Source organism: Stegastes partitus, unplaced genomic scaffold, assembly GCF_000690725.1.
Source record: "Stegastes partitus isolate 25-593 unplaced genomic scaffold, Stegastes_partitus-1.0.2 Scaffold553, whole genome shotgun sequence".
Taxonomy (NCBI): domain Eukaryota; kingdom Metazoa; phylum Chordata; class Actinopteri; family Pomacentridae; genus Stegastes; species Stegastes partitus.
In genome coordinates, this window is record NW_007578284.1 from 90,390 (window position 1) to 102,062 (window position 11,673).

General features: G+C 41.3%; 1 protein-coding gene across 2 annotated transcripts; it reads right to left on the reverse strand.

The window, feature by feature from the left end:
• Positions 1–254: 254 nt before the first annotated feature.
• LOC103362065 (alpha-synuclein-like) lies at positions 255–11,538 on the reverse strand. Of its 2 annotated transcripts, XM_008288325.1 has the most exons (6): positions 11,340–11,538; positions 5,140–5,181; positions 4,429–4,556; positions 3,618–3,644; positions 1,173–1,229; positions 255–644 (listed from the first exon to the last, which is right to left on the reverse strand). In XM_008288325.1, the coding sequence occupies exons 1-5, from the start codon at positions 11,458–11,460 to the stop codon at positions 1,173–1,175; spliced, it is 375 nt and encodes a 124-aa protein (XP_008286547.1). In that variant the 5' UTR covers positions 11,461–11,538; the 3' UTR covers positions 255–644. The 2 variants fall into 2 exon arrangements, with proteins under 2 accessions (XP_008286547.1, XP_008286548.1); XM_008288326.1 differs by lacking the exon at positions 3,618–3,644.
• Between the last annotated feature and the right edge of the window lie 135 nt (positions 11,539–11,673).

An 11,673-nucleotide genomic window follows, 5' to 3' on the forward strand; every position in this document is an offset into this window, starting at 1 on the left:
AGAATCACTCTGATACCGAAGAAAACGGATTCTCAGGCCGGTTCTGAACTTGTTCTGTAGTTTCTAAGCAGATTCATGAACGTTTAGTTGATTAAATGACCAACTCTGCCCCCAACATCAACCTCATAACAGTAAAAATAAGTTGAATAAAAATGTTGTTTTTTTTATGCTGACGGGAAGTTTTTCAAACGACAATGTTTTAAACAACAAATAAACTCAGTGTCTGAGTGTGAAGAAGAAACAAAGCCTGCAGGGGGATTTCAAACTCGTTTTTATTTCACTTATAAAAGAAGAAATCAGCTTTGATCAGCGACACAGACGGGGAGTGAGCGTGAGAACTGCAGCGTTCGTCACCGGTCAGTAGATTCTAGTAGTCTAAGCGACATGCATTTAAAACGGCTTCAGGCATCTGTCCGGCCACTCGGCTGAGAGTGTGGATGCACGCGACCTGATTCGCTTCATCGCCGAGCGTTAAAAACCTGTGAGACGAGCGGATGCGGTGTAGCCACAGCAACAGGAGGGACGGTTAATGGGGTTAATCACAGCAGATGGAGGATGCTTCGGGGTCGGAGGTCGAAGTCGAGCGACGGCTAAAAGTTTTTTCTTCTCTGGATCCTCGTCAGACACGGCGGGAGGTTCAGAGTCTGAGGGGAGAAGATAAAAACGAGAGAGGGAAGTGAAATCAGGATGAAAACGGTTTTTAAAAAATGCTTTAGAAGTGTCAAACCTTCTACTTTTTAAATCAGATAAACCTTCACAGAGCCGCTGTCTTCACGACACCTAAACAACCATTAAGCTATTTACCATCATTAACCATGTAAAAATAACTACTGCGCTGTTTTTCACACATTTGAACTCAGAGTTTGCGTTCGATTTGATGAAATATTAATATTTAAAGTAAAACACAGCAACGTTTTCCCAATGGAGACACATTTTGAGGATGTTTTGTAGCTTTTAACTGTGTTTTCGGGGCAGGAAACACAATCAAAAGGTTACTAGCCTCTTCAGAGTAGTTGTACACAATTTGTTTAGTGACAGGAACAATCCATCCATACTGGGTAAAGTTAACACAACTCTTTGTTCATACATCATCCTGCTGCCGTACATGCTCTCCAGAGCACCGATGTGAACTCATCTTGCATGTTTTATTCTCTGTGGTTTTTCTTCCTCACCTACTGTGCAGCCTGTTCGGTCTGTTCTCCTCCTCCTTCTGTTTTTGGGAGGTCAGTCTGCAGAGGAGACAGAATCAAGGTCAGGTCTTCTGTTCAAATCCACCCTCACAGAAAGCTGAACTTCTCCCAAAACAAAGGTGCAGCTAATGACATGAACAATGGCTGCACTCAGCTCTGGACTCCCTGTACATGTCAACAGGTGAATGCGTCCGTTAGTTTCATCTTGTGATGACGGTGTAACTGTTAACTGGTTTTAAAATCCTTCAGTAGTTTGTTCCTTGGGATTTAAATGGTGCTTTATGATCGTATACTGAAGATTTAGGGTGCGTTCACACTTTATCTTGGTCTACCCAAAACATAGAAAACACAAGTTATATGGATCACAACTAGATTACAGCTTCTGTACCTACCAAACTTACACAATAATGCTGTCTGCTGGACTACATACTCTCAGGAGATGTGTTTTAATGGAAACTGACAAGTGTGAATGCGTCCTTAACCAAAGAGACCTCATCTGATTTTGATGTGTTGGGAGAAATCCAGCTTCACATCTGTAAAATCACTCCAGACATCTTTCTGGTCGTCAGCTGAGAAAAACGTAACGAAGCCAAGATGAAGCAAAGCTGAAAGAAGCAGCCATGTTAATATGAGTTGGAGGTGATTTTCCATTCGCTAGGAGCAATAAATCCTGCAACAGGAGACATTTCTACACCAGACACTTTTCTGGCGACTGGACCTTTTGTAAACTCATCAATACATCAAGAAAACACAACGAGCAAAGAGTTTCGGTAAACGGCATCATGGTGACATTTACCGAAACTATAGTAAAGAAACACAATAAGTAAATAAGTTTTGAACTGACATATTTTGAGGATAAAGAAAGGTGTCATCAGCATAATGACAAACATTAGATAAGGCATGCATCATTCTCCTTCATAGTTTGTTAGTTTTGTTCATCTCCAGGTGGAAACCATCATTACATATCGATGCTGACAGCTTTCAGTTCATTTTATGCTCATTAAGACCTTGTAAGGCAAAATAAGTCTTACTGGGGTTTTTGGGTATATTCGGTGATTACTCAAAGAAAACTACGTCTGCTGTTGCCGCTCTGATTACTACGACCACCAGTAGTTTTAATAGTCAAACTCTGATCAGCCACAACATTAAAGCCTCCCTAATGTTATACACAACACCTTGAACTCTTCGTCACGTTTCTCAAACCATTCCTGAACATTGTTTGCAATGTGGCATCAGAGAGTACCGCTAACGTGAACTAAGGCGAGAACCCAACACTTCCCAGCCGAACATCACCAGATTGCCTTCTTTCCATAGTGCTTCCTGCTGCCATCTTCATCCATCCATCCATTTTGTTTTACTTATCCGGGGTCGGTACAAAATGGCACTAGCCCAAGCAGGGGATTGCGGATGTCCCTTTCCAGTTCCTTCTGGGAGATCCTAAGATGTTCCCAGTCAAGGATGGATCCTACTCAGATGTCTGTGAAGGTTCTCAGTCATCCAGGTCATGGCTATTCTCGTAGATTAATCGTAGCAACTGGACTTGCTTGATGTCAACCAGTTGAGCTATCACAGCAACCCAGAGGAAACTCATTGAAGCCACTTGCATTGCCAGCCTCATTTATTCGGTCGCTCATGACCGTAGGTAAGGGTTGGAACATAGACTGACTGGTAAATCGAGAACTTTGTCCAACGTCCACCAGAAACCCTTCACAGGTAAACTACACTCACATGATGTACAAGAAAACAGATTTAACAGACCAGGCCACCTTTTTCCAGGGTCCATGTGTCCATTATAGAAGCTTTCAGTGATGGACACTTTTTGCGACACTTTATGGTTGTTTAGCGTCTCTTCAGAGATGTTCCGACCCAATCGTCTAACCATCACAGTTGGTCAAAGTCCCTCAGATTCTCATGCTGCCCATTTTCCTGCCTCCAACACATTAACATGGAGGACTGCCTGCCTGGTATGTCTGACAGGAGCCAGTCCTCCAACACATTAACATGGAGGACTGCCTGCCTGGTATGTCTGACAGGAGCCACGACGACAACATAACGTTATTCACATCACCTGTTGGTGGTTTTAATGTTGTGGCTGATCGGTTCTGTTCACCCGTCTCGCTGAGTTTAAATGAAATGAGCATCTCTGGAGGATTTAAAGCAGAAAACTGAGGCTGCAGTCAGGGTTTGATGTGCCACCAAACAGAGCATACAGATCTGGGAGGGATTTAGGACTCTAGCCTGAATTTTAGTACAAAACTGGAGCCCTTTAAACTCAATATGACGCTTAAAGACTGCTGGAGTTTTAGATAAGAAATGTTAGATTCATGAAGCTGTTAAGGTCGTATTATTGTATATATATATAGTCATATGTTATCAGGCAACGAGCATCATGCCATGCCCCCCCCCCATCCTCAACCAATCAGGCACCTCGTCAGCCACAGGTCCCGCCTCCTCCTGTTTCCAGCCAATCACCAAAGATTTGAGACAGAAAAATAAAAGTTATAAACACAAGACGAATGAAAATAATAATAAATAATGAAAGGATTAACGTAGTGTGTCTTTCATGCCACATATAGAATATTTAGTAGATTGTGAAATATTTACTTTGCACTTACAAAATAAAATTAAGGAGATTTTATTTATTTTTTGGGTTTTTATGCAGGATAGAAAATAAGAATTGGCCGATTAAACAACACTTTCTGAACAAAATAAATGCTCTTTTAAAAAAAAAAATGCAGTAAATTCATACGTTTAAATAGTTTTCTATGGAGTAGTGAGAGCGCCAAATTGCAAAAATAAATCAAGAATAATAAAATAAAAGTGGAAATAAAAATAATAAAATAAAAAATAATGTGGTGATATAAAGCAATATTAATCAAAAATGAATCCATTTTTAGAAAAGGCTAATAAAAGTAGAAATATAAGAACAAATAAATAAAAAACAAAAATAATACTCTTATTTTTTTATTATTCATTAATTTAATTTTTTTTTTCGTTTTCATTTTTTTTAAATAAAAAAAATAATCATTCAAACACATCCAGCCTAAAACTGTTAAAATGAGTTAAAACTGTTACTTTTTAAATGAAAAAAATAATAATAATAAAAAAAATCCTATAGTATAAAAGTGCTCGTTAGCAAAAATTGACACTGATCAAATTAAAATAACAATAAACGAATTAAGGAAATGTTCATTTACAAAGCTAACAGTCTGAGGTCATGTGATGTGACATCACTCACCGCGCTGACGAATCCGCTCGCCACCGCCGCGTTCTCCACCCCCTCCACCGCGGCCTGGGCCACCTCGTTGGCCCCGGAGACGGCGGTGTCGGCCACGACGTTGGCCTGCTCGGTGGACTTCTGGGCCACTACAACCAGAAACGTGGGTTTTTTTTAATCACTTACATTTGAAATTAAAACCCTGGCTGATGGTGGCGATACTGAACTCATAAATAATGCCGATACCTCAGATGTGTTGAATTTTATTTATAATATTTGTCAGAACTGAGATCATTTGTTTTATTTACTGATCCTGTGAAGCGTTCATACTGACTATGGCTGATCAATCATTATCACTGTTTGTAATAATCAATGTGAGCAAAAGATTCTTCCAGGAAAAACATTTTAAACCTCCCTTAAGCTTAATCTGAATAAACTCGTTAAGGAACAGACGAGGAGGCCAATTACCTGCAAAATTAGATTTCACGAGCCTTGTTTTTTTGGGGCTGTTCTGTTTTAAATTACAATCAACGCTTAGAGCGGTTTTATTTTAGCTTTACTCTATAAGAAGCTTTCTGGGGATTCGGTGTACATCTGTCACGTGCATGTTTATCCTCGTTTAGCTTTGAACATCTAATACAGCTGTAGTAGGAGCTGTTTGCTTTTTTTGTGATGATGCCAGTAATTATTTCTTCTCCTTTGTACTCATTACGGGTGTGTTCGTTAGTTTACCTGTGTTAACGCCGGTCACCATTCCCTCCATCGTCTTGTTTCCTGGAGAAAGATGAACGAACAAAACATTACAATTCCACCAACAAAATGTAAATCAGACATGAGGACATGTGTTCTAAATTCTCAGGAGCTTTTATTGACTGTTTTGAATTTGACAGACATGTTATTAATATTATTTTACTGACTTACTCTCTGCTTTGTCATTTTCATCCCAACTGCCGTTAAATTCAAAACTTCTCATGAATGACTAAACAAGTCCCAACATGTGAATGAAAACAGTATTTCCGGCTCTTTAATCAAACATGTATGCGTTCGTAGTAGCTGCTGTCCGTATACCAGCTGTTCTTGAGGTTTTATGCTATAAAATCAGCCCAAACTGGAAGATCTCAGTCCTGAAATGAAACAAGGTTCAAGCTGAGTTTACCTGCATCTCCTCCGAACCAACATCTGTTAGCAGCTGTTCAGGGTGAGTATGACTCTGGATCTGACCTGGTTTCTTCTGCAGAGACCTGAATTATTCATTCATGTCACCTGGTTCACACCGAGGCAGCCAGCCGCCCTCTGTGTGAAGCCCACCCTGTCCTCGTTTTATCCTCTTTCTTAAGATTTAGAGACGGAGTCCAGCGCGGGTCAGATCAGGTAACGGTCCAGTGGACATTAGAGGAACTGCAGCTGGTTGCACCACTCAGCCTTCCTCTTGTTGTTCGTTGGTCCCGATCCAGATTCGGGGATATAACTCAGCCAGTGGGCGTCGTGCTGGTGGGACATGTGACGGGTCCGACTGAACGGACTCTTTGTCCGACCGAACACAGTCTGTGATTCACCGTCGGCTGATGTGGCAGCACAGAAACACACTGTGTGGAGCCTCAGCAGCTGTTTCCCGACAGGACTCGAGTGATGTTTGAACTGAAGCTGCTCGTTAAACCAGACTTAGAGCTGCATACGATGCATATTTAATGAGGCTGCAGGTTTGTCTTTTCTGTCCGACAACAATAAAAGAAATATTGTGTTTTAAGCCCCTCGACCCAAAGCAATTGATGCATTGGTGTTTTTTTGCTACCGTCACATTTCCACTCACTGTGGGCTCGTTTTTCTCTGCATTATAAAGTCCTGCACCTCCATGGAAACAACACAACCATGGCTGAAGGCAGAAGGAACTCAGACACGTCTTTTGTGCAGTTGCAATGCCTTAAAGTTGAATTTTTGGCGATTACTTTATGAAAATTGAAAAAAAAAAAAAGGAGAAGCTTGGAATCAACATGTAGAACATTTTTCCAGGTGTCTCCAGATTTCACCAACACTAGACAATAAAACAGACGCTCCACATGCTCCACATATTTACTGTTTGTATTTTAGCAAACGATTCATTTCTCACATTTTTATACGATATGCATCTTCCAACCACCTGGTCCTCTGTTTACTGTTTCTGAGCCATGCTACATTTATTTTATTAATCCAGTATGTTTTATTGTCTTCTTAGTCTCTCTTGTCGTCTCTTCTCTGCTCTGTGTAAACAGTCTGGATTTAGGCTTGTGAGGGAAAACTCATTTTGTCACAAGACTGTTGGTCACAGTTCAGACCTCAAACGTAGTGAATTTAATCGTCTGTTTTCTCCTAAACGGGACCATCATTTACAAAATAAACATCACACTGTATTGAGGGAGACCCATAACTAGTGGTTGAGACCATAAAGTCATTAGGAAAATGTTTCCTGGGGGAACAAATCGATTGTGAAGTCGGGTCATTTTCTCACAGACGTCTGTACAGTCGACCTGCCCTCTACTGGCCGTTAAAGAGAATGCAGCCACTTTTGTGCTGGTTTTACTTTTCAGACCTTTTCTTCCGGTTTCTGTTTTGTTCGGAAAATCAGGTCACGATTCTGCCGTGGCACATGACGTCCACCAGTGACTCGTCCACAAGCTTCAGCTTCACAGACATGAAGCATTTCTCAAATTAGTCCCTGTAAGAATGAGATCCTTTTACCCATCTTACTCAACAGGAAGTGAGATATTTTAGGACTTTCCGACACTGGGACTTTTTCTGTGGATTAAACAATGAGTTGATGCATTTAGACAATAATTTGCAGATTAATTGGTATTCAAAATAGGTGTTAATTGCAGCCTTAGAGGGAATCTTCACATCGACACTGAGTCTTCCTGATCAGGCTAACAGAGAGTCAGATATTCAGCCAGCAAGAACTAACTAAACTGTCAGTCACTACTGTTCCTATGGTAACAACTAGCATTGCTACGCTAGTATTTAGGCATGCTGAAGCTAGTCATTAGATCGTTTATATACAGTCTTAGTTCTTGTGGAAAAGATCGCATGTTGATAAAAGCAAAAAGTGACAAAGCACAACAGGAACGGTATAAAATAACAGAACAAAACAGAGGAAACTAAACTCTCTCTGACTGCTAACATTTTTCCTGAAAGTTTACCCCAAGCTAAATGCAAATCCAGCTCCCATCACCTGTTCTTTGGCTTCAACCTCATTGTTTTTAGGTGGTGGTGAAGAGTCGTAGCTAAGAGGTGACACAAAAATAAATTACTCACTGTTTATATAATATAATGCAGCATTACAGCAGCATACACATCAAAATAGTCCAAGATAATAATGGGTGTAACGGTAGAAGGATGTCTCAGTTACAGGTATAAACTTAATTCATACAGAGATAGTACACCGACTTTAGCCAGCAGATGGCACCATTTTGACTGTATTTAATATATTAGCTACTGTCAGAAAGCTGCCTTTGTTATATAATCTCTGAGCTGCTGTTTGGACCTACTTTACGTCGTTAAACCTGAGATTATCTTTGAATACTTTGATTTTGCCTCTTTATTGATTTTTTTTCTCAGCTTTAACAGGCGGATCAATGAAGGTGATTGATAAACACTGAGCTGTGATCCATCCATCCATCACCAGTCGACAGTACAGGTGAGAGTAAAACACAACAACAAGCGACCCAACGGGACATGGCATCACTTCCTGTGGGCCACCGAGTGTGTCGCCATGGCAACAAAGCATAAACAGAGCACACACAAGGTGAGGCCTGGTTTTCAACTCATTTCTTAAAAAGCTGCCGTGTGATCAACGTATACTGATCAGTAGAAGTGACGATGCAGCGTGTTAATGATAACTTATCGTTATTGAGCTTTGTACGGAGTTTTAACTCAGTATTTATCTGCTGTTGGACTCAGATATGTACCTTGGGAGATTTTCAAGACCAAACATGGAGCTAAAAGTCAAATAAAATAGAAATCTGGTCCAGAATTCAAAAACGCAGTGCGGCTTTAGCAGCTACAGAGGAAGATATTTACCTTGGGAGATGGTGGAGACCAAACATGGAGCTAAAAGGGAGTGAATGCTATAATAGACTTTGATTTTAACAAATACATCAGCACAGTTAGCTACTAAGACGCCATAAATGAACTCTGGACATGGTGGAGACCAAACGTGAAAGAACAGAGTAGGAAAACTGGACTGGACTTAGCATTTCATCCAACACAGTGGAGCATTTGACAGTCAGATATTTACCTCTGGAGATGGTGGAGACCAAACATGGAGCTAAAAGGGAGTGAATGCTAATAAAGACTTTGATTTTATCAAATACGTCGGCACATTTAGCTACTAAGACGTCATAAATGAACTCTGGAGACCAAACATGGAGCTAACCGAGTATGAAAACTGGACTGGACGTTTGGCAGCTAGACATTTACCTCTGGAGGTGGTGGAGACCAAACATGGAGCTAAAAAGAGTGTAGCATTGTATCATATAAAGTGGAGCATCTAGCATGTAAAGAACCAAATACTGCTCTTGGGAGATGGTGGAGACCAAACACAGAGCTCGAAGGCTGTAAAGACTGGATTAGATTTCCATTTTATCAGACCTGGTGGAGAATGAAGCTGCTACAGATCCAGATATTTCCCTCAGGACCAGGTGGAGACCAAACATGGAGCTAAAAGAGAGAAAACACTGGGCGAGACTTCCATTATGTGAAACGGATCCATCCACACTGAAACCTGAAACCGACTTAGATGTTGTGAACTCTTTCACAACCTTCTGGTTTCACCAACACTGTGAGCAAACTGTGTCCAGGGTGTAAAACCTGGACCGAACATTGATGGTTTGATCCCGTGTGGACAGAAATCATGTGGTCCACATCTTCTATGCATCTGTTCATCTTTGTTTCTGCTCCAGATGTTCACATCTTCAGATTGAATGCAGATCATCCTCCGCCTCTTGTCGTTCTTCTCTCTTTATTCTGATTTAAATATTTTATAATCCAGCTGCCTGTCCTCCGTCGCTCCCTCCCTTTATTTATTCCTGTGTTGAACTTCACTCCACCCATCTCTCGGTCATTTTCCACTTTAAAAAACACCAAATTTCTGGAACTTTGATGTGAAATTTAGCTTATTGAGGCCAGTTTCTCTTCATTTAACCTCCATTGTTCATCCTTCGTTCCTTGTTTTTGCTCCACATGGGCGTCCACGTCTTCAAATCCAATACGTGAGGATGAATTGCACTTTTTCTTTTCCACCGTCTTCTTCTTCTTCTATCGTCTCTTTTATGATTTAAATATTTTAAGATTCAGCTTCTTGTCCTCCATCTGCCACTCCGTTCTTCATCCCGTCTGTATTTTAGTCTCGGTGCTGAATTTCACTCGTCCTCCAACCATCCCTTCTTCATTTTACACCAAAAAACTAAAAATTTCAAGAAATTTGAAGTAAAATTTTGCCCAGTTTCTCTCCTTCTGTCTTCATCCATCATTTCTTCTTTTATTTCTCTCACAAATAACCTTCAAACTGTCTAATCGATCGTGATGAATCACACTTTTTCTTTCCTCGTCTTTCTTTTTTTCGGATTTAAATAATTCAAGATTTAGCTTCTTGTCCTCCGTCTTCACTTCCTCCCGTGATTTATTTATTTCCTGTCTTGTTGTTATATTTCACTCGTTCATTTTCCATCAAATAAAAACTAAAACTTCTAGAAATTTAACATCTTCTTTATCAGTTTGTCTCCTGCAGCTCTTCCTCCACCCATCCCTTTATCCCTCCATCTTTTCCTTCGTCCTTTCTTGCGTCCGACCTCCACGTTCGCTGCACGTCAGGATGAATTGCACTTTTCCTCCTCCGCCTCCCTTCCATCGTCTTTTTTCTGATTTGAATAATTTAAGATTCAGCTTCTCGTCCTCCATCCATCACTGCTTCATCCCTCCATCCCTCCTTTTATTTCTTCCTGGTTTGGTGTTGAGTTTCACCCTCCACCCATCTCCCACTCATTTTCCATCAACAGTTTTGGAAGTTTGATATGAAGTTTAACTGCTTTTGGCCTCTTTCCTCTGTTTCCACTCCTCCTCCTCCTCCTCTCTCTGTTCATCTCCATCCTTTCTTCAATCCTGCTTTTTTCCTCCCCGTCTATCATCCTCCTGATTTAAATATTCTGATTTAGCTTCTTGTCTTGATTTTGCTGATTTTCATTCGTCCTTCTGCCTCCTTTCGTTCATTTTCTACCCAAATAAACCCACAAATTGGCAAAAACTTGATATGAAATTGAACTTTTCTTCACCAGTTTCTCCTCCTCTCTCTCTCTCTCCCTCCTTCATCTCTCCATCCTTCATCTCTCCCTCCTTCATCTCTCCCTCCTTCATCTCTCCCTCCTTCATCTCTCCCTCCTCCATCTCTCCATCCTTTCCTTCCTCATCCGTTCCTGCTCTGAACGTCCCACGTCATAATGAATTGCACTTTTCCTCCTGCGCCTCTCGTCTTTCCTCCCTTTCTTTTTCCTGATTTGAGTGGCTTCTCGTCCTCCATCCATCCATCCATCCATCCATCCATCCATCCATCTCAGTCTGCCGTCTACTTGTCCTCCACCCATCCCTTCTTCATTTTCCACCAATAGTCCTCATAATTTGGCAGCTAATGGTCGAATTCTGTCAAATCTAACTTCTCCTTCCTTCATGTTTAATAGTGCTTTTTTTCCCAAACAATAAGCACATATTACAGCTTTATCTGTTTGATCCTAACTCCTCCTCCTCCTCCTCCTCCTCCTCCTCTCCATCATCCTCTCCTCACAGCGTTGCGGTGAATTTCACTTTTCTGACACTTTTACGTTCTTCTCCATCTTTTTTTTTGCCTCACTTTTATCGCCTAAAACTCCAAATGTTGGTTATTATTATTTTTAACTTTCCGTCCACCTTACCGACATACATGACCCCCTCCTTGGTCTTGGCGGCGGCCTCCTCCATCCCGGCCTTCGTCTTCTCGGCGGCGGCGACCACTCCGCCCTTGGCAGCGCTGAATCCCTTCATCAGACTGTTCATGATGCTTCCTTCTTCTTCTTCTTCTTCTTCTTCTTTTCTGCTGCTGCTGCTGCTCCGTCTGCCTCGGCCGTCTCGTCTCTTCTCGTCTGCCGGCGATCCGTTCTTCTTGCTAATGGATGAGAGGAGATGGGTGGAGAGAGGGCACGTGAGACAGAGAGAGAGAGAGAGAGAGAGCTGTTACGAGAAAGGGAGGGAGGGTAATAAATAGAAGCG